Consider the following 15,357-nt stretch of genomic DNA (forward strand, 5'->3'; position numbering starts at 1 on the left):
CCTCATCATTCAACACGAATAGATCGGCGCGTTCTTCAATCCTCATTTCTTTCCTGCTCACATTCCTTTTAATCCTGTTTTTGTGTGGTTGCTTGTGTTTCTATTCACTTTCCTCTCGGTCCGATAGACCAACCTACATTCTTTACAACAGCTCTCGACTTCTTCAAGTCGACGCGCTCTCCAAATACCTACGACAATGAAAGTCACCACACTCTTTTCTACCCTCTCAATCCTCGCCGCATCTACCTTGGCGAACGCTTTCAGCCTCTCAGACGTGAAGAAGGGTGCCAATTCTGGGTGAGTATCTCCTGCTCCTTCCTCTCATCGCAATCGAGAGGTCTAGCAATCTTTCCACTCAACCTGTTTGCTGACAAGTTCACTCAACTTCCTCTCTTTTTGCAGTTCAATTGTACCCGGACGTTATATCGTCGAGTTCGACAGCAATGCCCACCTCTCCTCCGCCAACTTGAAGCGAGATGCCAACGTATGTTTGAACCCCCTCAATCTTTCTCGATATGAGTTCGACTGACAACTGATCCTTAACCAGCCTCACGAGTACATCTACCGACAACTCGAAGCTCGAGACACTCCCTACACTGTCCACCAGGAGTATTCCAGTGATCTCTTTGTCGGAGCGTCCATCTCTCTCGGATCCGATGAGGTGAGTGATACGATCTGGTCACACATGCATTTATGTTTCACTGAAGCTGATGTTCACTTCTTTTAATTTTCAGGATCTCTCCACCCTCATCTCCATCACCGGTGTCATTGTAAGCTTGTGTCTCAGACCTGTGGAGTTGGAAAACGAAAGCTTACTCTACCGTATCATTCCAGAACTTGAGACCCGTACACCTTCTTAGTCTTCCCGCCAAATCCTTTGACGTCACCAACACCCAGTGGCCTACCCCTGCTCAGGCAGGTTCTGCTACAAACGGTACGGCCCGAGCCCCCACTGTTGCCGCTCCTCAAGTGACCACAACGACGAAATGCACTGGGAAAGGCAAGAAGCAGACCTGTACCACCCAAACCATTACTGTCACAGCTACTGCTTCATCCACAGCTAGCGCCAAACCCACCACTGGGTTCTCACCCCTCTCTCAGATCCAGGTCGACCAAGTTCAGGCTTCCGGTAACAAGGGTAAAGGCGTCAAGATCGGTGTGATCGACAGTGGTGTCGACTACCGTCGTGTTCCTCTTGGTGGCTGCTTCGGTGCTGGATGCAAGATCGCTGGAGGTTACGATTTCGTTGGTGACAACTTCACTGGCTCCAATGACCCGGTTCCAGACGATGATCCTTATGACGACTGTTACGGTCACGGGACCATTGTTGCCGGTGCTATCGGCGCTGACGACAACGAGTACAACGTCCCTGGTGCTGCGCCGGAAGCGACACAGTACGCCTACCGAGTCTTCTCTTGCTCTGGAGCGACCACCGATGATATCGCTTTCCAAGCTATGCAGAGGGCCTACAACGATAACATGGACATCATCAACCTCAGTTTCGGTGAAGCCACCGGATGGACCGAGAGCATGCTTAGTGTCTTGGCTGCCCGACTCGTTGCCAGCGGTACCGTGGTTGTGGCATCTGCTGGTAACCGAGGACAAGTCGGCGCGTTCTTCACTAGTGCCCCTGCTGCTGCCAAAGGTGTCATCAGTGTCGGGTCAAGCGATAACTCGATCTACCCTGCTCATCTCGCTACAGTTTCCACTGGACACGCTCCCATCACATACTTCAACTTCCAGGCTTTCCGAACCGGAACACACGCCCTTTACGCTTACACCACCGACCCTGCTGTTCCCGATGACGGATGTGTTACGCCTGCCGGAGCGCCCGACTTGTCGCCGTACATTCTCGTTGTCCGACGAGGAGGTTGTTCGCTCTCTCAGAAAGCCAAGAATGCATACTTGCAAGGTGCCGCCGGGATCCTCGTTGTCAATACTCCCAACACTGCTCCGACTTATCAGACTTTCCCTCTCATTGACTTCGCCATGGTCGGCTACGAAGACGGCAACTACCTTATCAGCCAAGCCAACACTCCTACCACTGCGTCCAACACTACTCTTACCTTCTCGTTCAACCCTACCGCTTTCCCCAACGTCTGGACCGGTAACTCTACCTCTTACTTCTCCCAGATCGGTCCTTCGAACGACCTGAACCTGTCTCCTACCGTTCTCGCTCCCGGATCCAACATCATCGGTATCTATCCCTCGGCCTTGGGTAACTTCACTTTCGTGCAAGGTACCTCTTTCTCTGCGCCTTATGTCGCCGGTGCCGCCGCGCTGTATCTCTCGGCAAAGGGCGTCAACAACGTCAGCCCTAAAGACGTTCTCACTGCGCTCGAAAACACGGCGGAACCGTTGGCGGTCTCGCCTTCCGACAGCTCTTTGGAGACTATCGCTGCTCAAGGTGGAGGAAGGCTCAACATCGCTGAAGCCATCAACCCTGGCGCGATCATCAGTCCTTCAGAGATCCTGCTCAACGACTCTGCATACTTTGCCTCGGTTCAGTACCTCACCATCAAGAACCCGAGCTGGTGGAGCTGGACCACCTTCAAGTTGAAGAATGTGCCCGCCGGTACTGCTCTCGCTTACCAGACTGTAAGCCTCCTTTGTTTCGTGTATCTCCCCTGTCAGACCAAGCTGATAGAACAAAACACAGGGCCTCAACCAGTCCAACGATGAACCCATCCCCCAGGTACCCAATGCCGCTTCGGTCAAGTTCTCTCAATCGTCTGTCTGGCTCTGGCCCGGTGGGACTACCGTCGTCATCATGCAATTCACTGCTCCTACCGGTCTCGACCCCAAGACCTTCCCTATCTACTCCGGTTACATCCAGGTCACTGGTGGCTCAACGACAACTCAGGTCCCGTACCTCGGTGTCGCCGCCAAGATGAAGGATATGCCCGTGCTCGACCCTACCCCTTACTACCTCGGAATGAACACGCCTACCATTCTCGATGCCAGCGGAAAGGTCCAGACCGGTACCGCCAGCTACACTTTCAGCGGGTCCGACTACCCCACCGTTCTCTACCGATTGGTCGGAGGTACCCCACTCTTGCTCATCGATCTGATCGACGCAGCTGCCAACTTGACTTTCACTCCCAACTACAACAGTCGAAAGCGATCAGTCGCCGAAGTCAATGTCGAAGTCGAGAAACGATCTTCTCTCGAAGCTCGACGAAGTAAATCTACTGGCGACCAGACACGAAGTAGCAGCAATGGCAAGTCAGCTGCCTTGCTTAGTCTTTGGTGTCAACTCACCAACTGGAGAGGACAAGGATGTGCCGCTAGCGGAGGTGCTGGTGGTAACGGTGGCAACACGTTCGCAAAGGTGCCAATCATTGGAAATGTTTATCAGGCGGCTTACATCCCCAGGAACACGGACAATGCAGATGGAGCAGGAACTGATTACAGTCAGTTCGAGTTGAGTGCTGCCACATTCGCAAATGGGACGGCTATTCCCAACGGCACATACAAGTGTAAGTACTATAAGACTACGAAGGGAAAAGCAAAGCAATGCTGATAGTGAATGTGATCCGCAGTCCTCATGCGAACTCTCCACATCACTGGCGACAGGACCAACGAGGCAGATTACGAAGCTTGTGAGTGGCCCTCCTGCATCTCAAAGAAATATTGGGATCGTTACGCTGACTTTCATTCTTCTCCATCGTAGGGGTATCTGCACCATTCACCGTTGCCAAGTAAACATGCTATGAGGCTCAAAATTACCCGTTCTCGTGACAAATTACCACCGCTCTTGGACTTTTGCTTCAGACCCCCCTAAATGGACATTTTCGTAACCCTTTGATTTTATCTCCTTTCTTTCGGTATCAAGTGGAAATCTGGACGTATACTTATTGATATGATCATATGCATGAAGAAGCACATGCCCATGCCCTTGCACTTGAGATGGTACATGTGATTCAGCTCAAAGCCAGTTAGACATAGCACATTGTTCTGAACGTCTCGCAAAGCGCAAACAGCAGACTCGGTTGTTTGTGGCGGTCGATCGGATCAAGAAGTGGCAGGTCAAGCCTGGTCCACTGTAGACCAGAGTGATTGAATGACAATCATGTGTGGATCAACAAGTGATGCGCAGACGTATACAAAGTGCTTGGCATACTGAGTTATCGATCGCGATATGGACCAAGTGTCTACATGTACCTGATCAGCATCTACAGCTCGATTAACACGGCGTAATTGAACATCGTTGTGTAATGGGCTGGGCCGGTCGTTCAGCCTTGATTGCTGTTGTTGTTAATGCTACAACGCACGCATAATGATGCTTGATACAGATATATAATGCTCATCCAATCACTTTCCTCCCTCATCGTGCTTCATCAATCAATCAATCACTCCCCTTCATTCTCGGTCTTTCTCAATCAAGCCTATTATTTGGCCTTCATTTCGCTCTCAATTCATATCACTTCATCTCAACCCAAATCAATTTCAGTTCTTTGTCTTCCTGCAAACGCCTTCGATCTCTGCTTCAACTTTACCACATCGCACCAGTTTCTTTCAACCCGACTTCTGCCTCAGTAACTCCGAAATGTTCGCACTTACCAACTTGCTCGTCATCATCTTACCTTTCCTCGCTATGACCTTGGCAGCGCCTGTACCAGAGGGCGGTTCGGCTTATACCGGTGTAGGAGGTCAAGCTTCAGGCGGATCCGTTACTCGCATCACAGAGGGGTAAGTCCGACCCGCACTGCTCATAATTATGATGCTGATGTTGCTGGACGACGTAGCGGTCTTATTAACCTTGATATTCTGAACATCGGCTCCGACAACGCTGGGAATGGCGGATCTGCCAATTCTGGCTCCGCACTAGGCGGCGCAGGTACGGGCGGATGTACACTCGGTCAATTGCTAGGTGGTGGGGAAGGTGCTACGGGCACTGGCGGTTCTGCCTATACCGGTGTGTACGGCACGGAATCTCCAAGATGATCATCGTATTTGAACTTGTGCTGATTTGCCCTTATGCACTTCAGGTGCTGGTGGTGTTGCCAACGGTGGAGATGTCATTACCCACACTTATGGCGGGTGAGCACTACTCTTCTCATTCTCTAAATCGTGCCCTCAGCTCACTCATCTGTCTCTCTCCCTTGACCTTAACTCTGCACAACGACAAAATATCAATGGTACATCAAAACGAATAACAACAAATTATTGCGTGCGATCGTCCTTCGTCTTCGAACAAACACACAAACAGCCTCATCAACCTCCACGCACTCAACATCGGTTCAGGTAACGCAGGGAACGGCGGCTCTGCCAACTCTGGGTCCGCACTCGGTGGAGATGGAGGTTGTCCTTTCTAATTTAACAAGAGTTGAGAGTCAACTACGATTAAGGGGTTGATTAAGTTATGTACAGTAAATTTCTCTCCTTTCCTTCCATTTCCAAATTTCGTCTTGTTTCTATATACCGGTCATCAGGGGGATATTATGGATCATTCGTATATACTCCTGCCCCATTGAGTTGACCATTACACATGTCACCGCTCAGATGGATTGCCTTGGTCCAGCAAGTCCGAGATCTGCCAGACTGAGTCTGCCCCAAGGTTTCGCCACACTCTTGACAGATTCCGCTTCAAAAGCGGCATAGGGGTATCCCAAAGCAGAATACGCGTAGGTCGATCTCGTATTCGATTCAGGATGGCATAGTTTTCGAGCAGTAGATAGGGGCATGAGGGCTCGACCAGGAGGTGGAATGGCGTTGAAGCCGAAGATGGATGAGATGGGAGGGAGACGCGGCTGGTTGTAATTGGAATCGTTTCCAAAGGTCAAACCTAAGCACTGGGTCTGTCCCTTGGTGGGAGGGTACAGAAGAACACGTCCATAATCGGGAGGAGGAGTGAGTCGATCCGCTTTGTCTGCATGAGTAGGAGAATGATGGAATGACGATCTCGGTGTGGGCAAGAGAGAGTTGTAAGAAGTTTCGAGGGAAGAAGAAGACGAGTCGCTCCTGGTCATCGGACTCTCAGAGTTGGCAGCAAGGAATGCTCGATGCTGCTTCGAGGAGGGCGTGGCGGATAACTTCTTGCGATGACTCGTCGGTGTCTTCTTAAACACGCTGATGTCTAGCGCTGGACGGTCGAGGATAGCGGGAGGCTCAGAAAATCGCACATCGACGTTTTCGGGTATACCCATGAGCTGGTTGAGGCATGTGGGGAACGTCCAGTCGGGAGGCAAGCTGTAGACGGTCGGACCACCTTCGGCATCTGGGGATCGGCTTTCCTCAGTCGTGAAGAGGTTGCTTACTGGCGGACACGATAGATCATGTCAGTACTTCGCATCTTGACTGAGGATGACCATGAGCACTCACGCGTCCGACTGATATCTTTGCGGTTCTTGAGGACTTGAGCATGGCTTGAGATTGACTTCCTGTCATATCGATGGCCGGTTGAGATAGTGACGATGTCTCCGATGATCTCATTACGTCCACATGCTTTACCGAAGAACGAGATCTTTTGACGACCAACCGGTGGTATACTGACTACGCCTATACACAAGAAGTCAGCAGGAGGAACAATACGTGATTTGGATAGACAACCTACTCATGAGATAAGCAAATTCGGGTCTAGCCTTCCATGTCGCCTGTTTACCACCTTCTCCACCTTTCTTCCCGCCAACCTTCACCGGGACTGCTGAGCCATTCAGCCTCTTCTTGGAGGCGACTTGATCTTCTTCGCTGCTTTCTCCATCTCGAGAAGAAGAGAAAGACCTCTTCCTACCGGTCGCCGGAAGGTCTCCAGCAGCAGCCTTGAAACCAGCCAAGATCCGCGCCGTGACAATCTCGTCGTGGTCTTCAGCGCTTGTGATGGACGCCGAGCCCGATGACGGACGCGGACTGTTGATGGGGAAGTAGAAATCGGGCTCGATATCTTCTTTGCCTTTTGTTATCTCGAGGAAAGCTTCCTCCGGAGTGATGATGGGACCCGCCCAGATAGGCATCGTTGATGATAATGAGATGGGTAGTTCTTGCAGGAAGATGTGAGGGTTGATGGAATATCGCGTCGCGTACTCAATAGCGGAGGCCTATGTACGGTGTTGCTGATTGTCCTGCTAGAGGCGAAGGAGCGGATGAGAAGGATGATGTTTGACAATCAATGCCAAGGAGTGAGTCAAGAGATGAAGGAAGTTGGTCTGTCAACGCGAGGGGAGGAATGAAGAGGTGGGAGGAATGAGCAGATGTGGAGAAGCAACAACAACGGGTGTTGATATAAGAAGTGTATATTTTATTGAACACCCTGTACGATATTGAGTGGTGGGCTGAATCTCAATTGTTTCAGTCTCGTACTGATTTAATTGTCGATACAGGAATCAAGGAATGAAAGACAGTTCACAAGTGAGAATGAGAATGACAAATTGGGCTAAGATATGTAGATGTCAATGTCGAAAGTGAAAGAAGCGGAAGAAGAAGTTATTGAGTAAAGATGTACCGTGTTGATGTTGTGGTGAATGCCTTGACTTCCTTGGGTCGTGTTGTTGCTCGGATGTGTGAAAAGGTGGAAGACAGAACCGTAAAGAAGAGGGCGGAATGGCATGGCGTATGGGAAACAGCAGAGATGGCATTAAAGTGGATGACATTTCGCAGTAAGTAATCTACGTGTTGGCTGATTCATTTCCTCACTCTTTGAATGAGTTGAATGAATCAGTAACATGATTCCAGGATCAGAATCAGAATTTCACAACTTTGTTGGTTGTTAAGATCCGCTCCAACAAGTAAAGAAAGATACCAGGATTCGCCACCGTTCAGACACCAGACAAAGTTAACAGGGTCTCTTGTCTTTCTTTCCGCGCAAGATTCGGTTGCCTCAAAGGTAAATGTCCATCCACTGCTCAAGGGGAAGAGGATAGATGGCGCAGTAATCGTAGTGATCCATCCTGAGTGAAGCTTAGCGCGAGAAAGGTTGGTACAGTCGCACACGTAACTCGTGAGATCGTCATCATCCTCCGATAGGGACATTAGTAACGCGATAGGAACTTTCTTTGCGCACACATTTTCCTTGGAGCATGATATTCACAAATTCCCTTTTTAAGACGGTTCACCTTTCCTTGGTTGATGATTCCTAATGGGACAAGACGAGTTGTCAGCGATCATATTAGATCGACGAAAAATCCTTCTTCATATGTGCCAGGCAGACTGCTGCTTGTCGACTTATCTGAGAATACCACAAGCAGGTCGTAAGCAGGCTTGCGCAAAAGCAGTACAACGTACACTTGTCGATGAGTCAGGTGGCGAACAGGCAGGACACGTGAGGCCTAGGAGTCGAAATCTCACCTTGTCTCAAGGCTTAATTTTGTTTCTGGGCGAAAAGGTGAGATCCCTTCGCGCCACCATCCACTATCATGTATATGTGTGTCATTTCGTTGTTCTGATCATATATCGTACGAGGATGAGGCATGTGGTAATGATTGTGCATTTCTCGTTATTACTACCTGTCAATGGCGATGATTTCGCTTTCATACATACGGGTGTTGTTAGATCATGGCCCGAGAGAGTAGAGTTCCGGTTCAGCTTTGTGTGGACAGATCCAGAATTCAATTCAGGCGCGAGCGAGCTTGCTATACGAGAGTGATCGTGGGAAAGCTGAGCTTTGTATGTGATGACGTCTTGACAATTTGATCCCGTCTGCTCATGCCACGTCCACGCGAATCATTTCGGGGCCTCCCTCTCCGCCCGTGAACTGACTGAACATCTCGAACGGAGGAGAGCGTAACCCACTCTTGATCGGACACCATATCTGAAGCCCCCTCAACATCCACCACATTAGCAAGGGGTCCTTCAATCTCAACATGGCGGATAACGAGCAAAAGGGAGTCTCATCCGCCTCTTCAAAGACATCTACCATCGATGAGATTTTCGGTTCGGTCGAACAACAACCGCAAGGTGATGATACCGTCGATGATATCTTTGCTCAAATCGGCGCTTCCGGAGGTGACGAACGCGACCAATCAAGTCAAGATGGGGTCCAAAACTCTGAAGTAGAGCACGATACCGTCGAGACGCAACCGCCCATCACTTCATCTACGCCACACCCTACAGACGTTTTCGCGCAATTGGACACTGAGGAGGATGACCCGTTCGCTCAAATAGCTCAAGAGGAACCACCTGCAGTCGTCGAAGATCAGCCCCACAATATCCCCGAAGGAGAAGCAACAGAGCCATCGCAGGTTCCACACGAAGTGCTTTCTCTACTAGATCAAGCCGGCGGTGACGAGTTCGACAGCTTATTAGGCGGAAATGACCATGCCGAGGAAGAAGATCAAGTTGTCCCCCTTGACACAGACACGATGGAGTCAGTAGTGCCTGTGGAGAAGGAGGAAGTACCGGTTGTTGGCGATAAGTCCGATGAGGTCCCACCTACATCGTTGGACGACAAGGACTTTAGCGATCTGCTGGCGGAATTCGAAGCGGAGAATGATCTCAGTGTAGCGGAACCAATGGGCGCGTTGGAGGATAACGGTGTTGCGGATCTCACGACTCAGTCGGATCTGCCTACAACAACTTCGAACAACGATGTGAACGGACAAGGCGAAGCATCAGAGCAAGGACCGGGCTCGGTACCACCAAAACCTGAGACTCTGCAAGTTCCAGTCGCCGCTTCCGCGCTTTTCGGCGACGATTCTAATGATTCAGCGTTCGACGAGATCATTCCCCATTCAGAAGACGTTCCGGAGCCATCAGTCCCATCATCAAACGCGGCATCACCATCCCCTGTACCCAGCCTCTCAATCGAACACTCGCAAGCAGAAATCCGCCCAACCGGACTAGGTATCGACAACGCTGGCGATGTGTCGATGCAGAGCATGTTTTCCAATGCGAGCGACTGGTTGCAAGATACGACGTTCGACGACTCCATCCAGGTTCTACCCGATGAAGCAACCACAACAAACGAGGCTGATGGTCATGAACCAGTACCCTTCGAGGTGCCGCAAGGATGGTATGACGATAACGGAGATTGGAACTGGTACACGGAGGAAGAGAAGGAACAGGTCAGACAAGCAATGCTGGACCAGGGCGGCTTCGAGGCGGCGGCTGTTGACCAAACACCTGATGCAGGTTTAGGACAAGGTGAGTTTTCGCTTCTTACGTGATTATGGGTTCAGGCAGCTAATCACGTTTATCAAAGACCCTTCTCCGTCTCTCTCTTTCAGTCCAGGACTACAAGCCCGGGTTTCATTGTCTGAGAATGCTGCTCGACGAACCCCACAACCGGAGTCGGACCCTTCCTTTTCCAACTCGTCATACGACCCCTATGCCCCCCCCGGCGTACAGTACACAGCGGCCTCATCCTCGTACAATGCGCCCAACTCGTCCCAGTACAGCAGCTCATCTTCTCCTTACGCGCCTTATGCGGCCACTTCATCAGCCGCCACACCTTATACTCCAGCCGCGCCATATGATCCTTACTCTCCACCAAGCCAGCCTGCACCTTCACCCTACGCTCCGGCTCCCTCTGTGAACAGCTATCAGCCCCGCGCTGGGCCTTCATCAGCTGCTCCACTTCCTCCGAAAGCTGAGTTTAAGCCGCCAATCAAACGGGCCGCGTCAAATGCCTACGATCCTCCTTTCCTCAGACCGCAGAAGAGCTTCGTTCGACCACCAACAGCAGTTTCGGCCATCTCATCTCCTGCGTTTGATATGGCGCCAGCGATGCCCCTATCACCACCGCAAGCCAGCCAGATCCCAGCCCCACCACCTGCTGGACCTCCGCGCAGAGCGAAAGGCGATAGCAGGCCACCGAGCACAGGGCCATCATTCGCTCCTCCCCCTTCTAAGGGCCTGACAAAGATGGCTTCCTCCGTGGCGTTACAACAAAGCCAGGAGCAAGCTTATGGTGGCCCTCCTCGTCCGCCATCAGCTTCGGAAGGCCGTACATCAATTGACAGATACGACGCTTACTCGCCTCCTCAACCGTCCCAACCCGCTTCACAGTCGTACCAACCTCCTCCTCATCAGAATCAACAAAACTATGGAGTACCCCCCGGGAGAACAAGTGCTGCTTCTGATCGGGACTTTGCTTCACCACCTCAAGCTGCCGCACCTGTTTCTCTCGCACCTCCGCCTTCTGAGTCACCTTACGCCCCGCCTCGTACTCTTAGTAGAGGCCCACCTTCGCGAGGGGTTTCACCACTTTATGAGGCCCGACCGCCTCCGAGACCGGACGTAAATCCCGGAATCCGGCCACCTTCTCAGAGCGGTCACGCAGCGAGTATCGAACAGCTGCTTTCACCGCCCAAAGCGAACATACCCCTTCGAAGTGAGAACGCGGCCGGGGTATCATATTCCAGAAATGATCAACGGCAGGGATCCTATGAGGACGAGGAGGGTTTCGGACAGAGTCAGTATGGAAGTGAATCACTCCGCGTTCCTCAAACTAAGGATGCCCATCATTTGTCTCCGCTCCGGGAAGAGTTCCCTGATCTTTCCAGAAAATACGACGAGGACGGCGAGGATGGTGAGGTGGAAGACGTTCGAAATCCATACGGACCTTCACAGGACTCTGCGCCTTCCCAGTCGGACGACTATGAGAGTAGAGGATCTGAAACGAATCTTTACTCGTCTCAACCATACCAACCACCAGAGCCCTCAGTGACCTCATCGCCGCCAGCTGCTCGTCGAGAAATTCACGATCCCTACGGACCTTCGTCACTGGGCCTTGTGACTCAGGCTTCCCCTTTCAAGCAACAGCAGCCGAGCTTCTCCCCGTACATGCCGTACAGCCCAACAACCGGTGGACGCGATACGGTCAACAACCCGTACGCTCCACCACCTGCTGGCCAGACTATCGATATCTCTGACGACATCTACGGCCCGTCAACTACAAACACATCTCCGACTAAGCACCGTTTCGCTCCTCCGCGACAACCGTCTCGAGCATCAACCGCTTCATATGAACCATCGGCATACTCTCCTGCTGGGGCGAAGCCATTGAGTCTGCAGTCACAGCAGGCTGATCCGTACGGTCGTTCGGCCTCCCCAGCATATAGTACCAGCTATGGCATGTCGCCACCTACGAACAATTACTTCCAGTCTATGCCAACTCCTCAAGGTCCGTCAGATGATACATACGTCCCACAACAAGTGCTTGAACAGAGGCCGGTTAGCGAGGACCCACTAGGACGATCTACACTAGCTGCTCGGAACGCACCGATTGCGATGTTCGGCTTCGGGGGACTGCTCATCACTGCTTTCCCGGGAGCGGCGGATTCCGACGATCACACAAAAGGACATTCTCGAGGCCCATCTTACGGTTATGCGTCAGGACGTGGTCAGCTCTGGATTAGGAGTATAGCAGAGGTCGCGGCTCCTACGGCCTTCAAGAGCGATATCGCGACATTCCCTGGTCCGTTGATCTATGACCCTTCCACAGTCAAAGGTGCCGTAGGAGAGAAGAAAAAGAAAGAGGCTGTGTTGGCGTACTTGGAAGCGCGAAGCGAGGAAATCGAGAAGGGCTTACCTTACCTCAAGTCCTCAGCCAATCGAGCGAGACGGGAGGAAGAAGGGAAATTGGTCCTGGTGAAATTGTTGAAGGCGTTAATTGTTGGAGAAGGAAAATTGGCGGGAAGGTGAGTTCCTGTGGTACATTACAGATTTCGAGTTCCATGCTAAGCTTAGTATACAATCAGTCCGGAAGTGGAAGAAGCGATACGAACCGCTCTCTCAAACCCTGGTTCGCCTACTGTGTCCACAGCGCCAGTCGCTTCAGTGATATCAGCAAACGCCACTTTCGCATCGTCCCTCTACCCAGCTGCTTCGTCTAGCACCGCTGCTCCTGTATCCGCCAGTCCTTCTCAACTCACTGAACTCTCGGGATTGCTCGCGCAAGGCCATAAACGAGATGCTGCTTTGTACGCTGCCGATCACGGGCTGTGGTCACACGCTCTTGTCATTAGCAGTTCCGTCGATCCAGAGCTCTGGAAGGAAATTGTTGCGCGCTTTACGACCGCCGAACTTACGGACAAGGCAGCAGGTACTGCGGGTATCAAGGCGGCATATACGCTGTTTGGAGGGTTGGGTCCAGCTTCTGGTGAGTCAATGCTTGTCTGCATGCGGAGCCGAAATCATGGTAGCTGACAGACAATTTTAGTCGACGAGTTGATCAGCGCGGCCAGCATCACCGATGATCCTTCTAAAGACCAGTGGCGAGAGGTGATATCATCAGTGTTCTTCCATGGCAAACCTACCGATCAGACATGCCTCGATGACTTGGGATCCCGATTCCTTAGTATGGGTTTGATAAATGCAGCGCACACATGGTGAGTCGACATTCAGCTGGATCTGGACTGCACTGACGTTTTACCACAGCTTCCTGCTCTCCCCTCTGTCACCTTTCTTTGACTTCTCGCTGGCTTCTTATGATCGAGGCATAATGATGACGCACAACTCTCGCGACGAAGAAAGCATCATCTTCGCCGAGGTGGCTGAATATGCTAGGAGCCTTGTGTCTGTGCCGAAGGGTCAGGAGTTGCCTAGTCTGGGTTTGCCCCAACTGCTGCCGTTCAAGCTTGCTAGGGCGTGGAGGCTGGCGGAACTTGGCGATGTAGAGCTAGCTCAACGGTACGTCGGATCAATGCTGTTTGTCGCACAGACCTCAAGCTGATCCGGAAACAATAGGTATTGCTCTGCTATCGCAGCTGGCTCAAAGACTGGGAAGGGTGCTCAAACCCAATCTCTTCTCGCCCCCCCACTTGCTGCCAGTTTGGAGGACCTTCTCGAGAGACTCACCGGCACTCCATCCATCAACCCCGCCAACGCATTGGGACGAAAAGCCGCCAAGCCAGGGTTCGACAAACTTGGTTCATGGATCGAAGGTCGATTGACGAAATTCATTGCCGGAGAAGAAGGCGAAGGTGCTGCACCTAAGCCTACAGCGACAAACGGTAAACCTGCCGGACCGTTCGCTCATTTCAGTACTATCTCGCCCAATGCCAGTGGAAGTGTAACAAGAACGCCTTCGTTGGCTGACTTCCATGGCGGGGCGACGACAAGTAACGGTTTCTTGGGGGTTCAATCTATTTCGAGAACGACCTCTCCTGCTGCTGCGTATACGCCGCACTTCGGTGGATCACCTTCTCTACAAACTCAACCTCAACCGCCAAGTCATGCTTCGAGCGTGACCAGCTCATACGGAGATCAGTATGGCAGTCAATACCAAGGTGGCGGCGGCTCATATTCCGCTTGGGGTGAAGAATCGAAAGACAATGAAGGTGACGAAACACCCCATATTCCTATCGGTCTGGGCGATGAAGGGGACTTTATCAATCCGATGGCACAGCTCTCGCTTGGTGCGAACGGCACAAGTAACAACAGCTACGAACCTCCTGCACCGCCTGCGCAACAGCCTACAAACCGATATGCTGTGGACGATGATGACGAGGATGATCTGGGCTTTGGTAACAAGGCGTTGTCAAGGGAGAAGACTCCAAAACCTCCTGCGGGAAGCAGTGCCGCGGATGACAAGAAAGAGAAGAAGGAGGATACCAAACCTGCAGCTGCAGAAGCGCCCAAAAGTAAGTTGATGCCGACGGACAGACGTTTCGAAGGTAATGCTAATAATCCGTTCTCTCGCTTGTAGCTGGTGAGCAGAAAGCTTCCTGGCTTGGTCGATTGTGGGGTAAGAAGGAGGGTGAAGGATCTGGCCCTGTCAAGGCGAAGCTGGGAGAGGAAAGTTCAATGGTGTTTGATCCGGAACTGAAGAGATGGGTCGTCAAAGGGGTGAGTCGGTTCTACGTTGATTCGGCGCCTTTTAAATTGCAGTGACTGATATTCTGAGTGATGTCTAGGCCAAGGGAGAGAAGGCCGTTCCGAACGCCACACCACCTCCACCTCGAGCTCAGACCGCATCTCCTTCTCGAGCTGCTCGACCCGAGCCGAACTCCAATGCACGAGCAACGTCAGCCACTCCCCCTCCTTCGCAATTATCGAGACCACCACCCGGTCCATCATCGACTTTCGGTCGATCTACAACTGCGCCTTTGACCTCGGGCAGTGGTGGCCCTCCCCCACCTATAGGTGCAGGATTTGCCGAAGGACCCGACGGTGGGATAAGGAGGATGAAATCGTCCTTGGCGGAAAGTGTCACAGCGAACGATATCGCTCCTCCTTCAGGAATGAGACCACCTCCTCCACCAGGAGCAGGAGGTGGCCCACCGCCGCCAAGTAGACCGTCAACAGCTACGGGTGCTTCGTTGGATGATTTGTTGAGTAGACCACCGAGTAAGAGACCTGCAAGTGCTATGAAGAAGGGGGCGAGGAATAGATATGTGGACGTCTTCCAACCAGGTGCAGGAGGGGCTGAGGGGTCGTAGCGGAATATTTGCACTTGCATATGAGATATAATGGACGGGA

At 51.9% G+C, this 15,357-nt stretch overlaps 4 protein-coding genes across 4 annotated transcripts; 3 read left to right on the forward strand and 1 right to left on the reverse strand.

The window, feature by feature from the left end:
* Positions 1-196: 196 nt before the first annotated feature.
* On the forward strand, positions 197-3,705 carry CI109_101871 (uncharacterized protein; the record flags this gene model as incomplete). Its single annotated transcript, XM_032008170.1, has 8 exons — positions 197-297; positions 403-484; positions 548-661; positions 735-770; positions 835-2,598; positions 2,660-3,479; positions 3,543-3,602; positions 3,674-3,705. 8 exons carry the CDS (start codon positions 197-199, stop codon positions 3,703-3,705), a joined length of 3,009 nt encoding a protein of 1,002 aa, XP_031857544.1.
* Positions 3,706-4,549: 844 nt separating this feature from the next.
* On the forward strand, positions 4,550-5,318 carry CI109_101872 (uncharacterized protein; the record flags this gene model as incomplete). The annotated part of the gene is made up of 4 exons (XM_032008169.1): positions 4,550-4,692; positions 4,749-4,918; positions 4,992-5,043; positions 5,213-5,318. 4 exons carry the CDS (start codon positions 4,550-4,552, stop codon positions 5,316-5,318), a joined length of 471 nt encoding a protein of 156 aa, XP_031857543.1.
* Positions 5,319-5,501: 183 nt separating this feature from the next.
* CI109_101873 (uncharacterized protein) lies at positions 5,502-6,953 on the reverse strand (the record flags this gene model as incomplete). Its single annotated transcript, XM_032008168.1, has 3 exons — positions 5,502-6,259; positions 6,325-6,501; positions 6,557-6,953. 3 exons carry the CDS (start codon positions 6,951-6,953, stop codon positions 5,502-5,504), a joined length of 1,332 nt encoding a protein of 443 aa, XP_031857542.1.
* A 1,845-nt stretch (positions 6,954-8,798) lies between these two features.
* CI109_101874 (uncharacterized protein) lies at positions 8,799-15,317 on the forward strand (the record flags this gene model as incomplete). The annotated part of the gene is made up of 8 exons (XM_032008167.1): positions 8,799-10,077; positions 10,136-12,575; positions 12,636-13,036; positions 13,097-13,265; positions 13,315-13,566; positions 13,624-14,519; positions 14,585-14,724; positions 14,793-15,317. 8 exons carry the CDS (start codon positions 8,799-8,801, stop codon positions 15,315-15,317), a joined length of 6,102 nt encoding a protein of 2,033 aa, XP_031857541.1.
* Positions 15,318-15,357: the final 40 nt, after the last annotated feature.

The sequence above is a fragment of the Kwoniella shandongensis genome, chromosome 3, assembly GCF_008629635.2.
Source record: "Kwoniella shandongensis chromosome 3, complete sequence".
NCBI classification, from domain to species: Eukaryota; Fungi; Basidiomycota; class Tremellomycetes; order Tremellales; family Cryptococcaceae; genus Kwoniella; species Kwoniella shandongensis.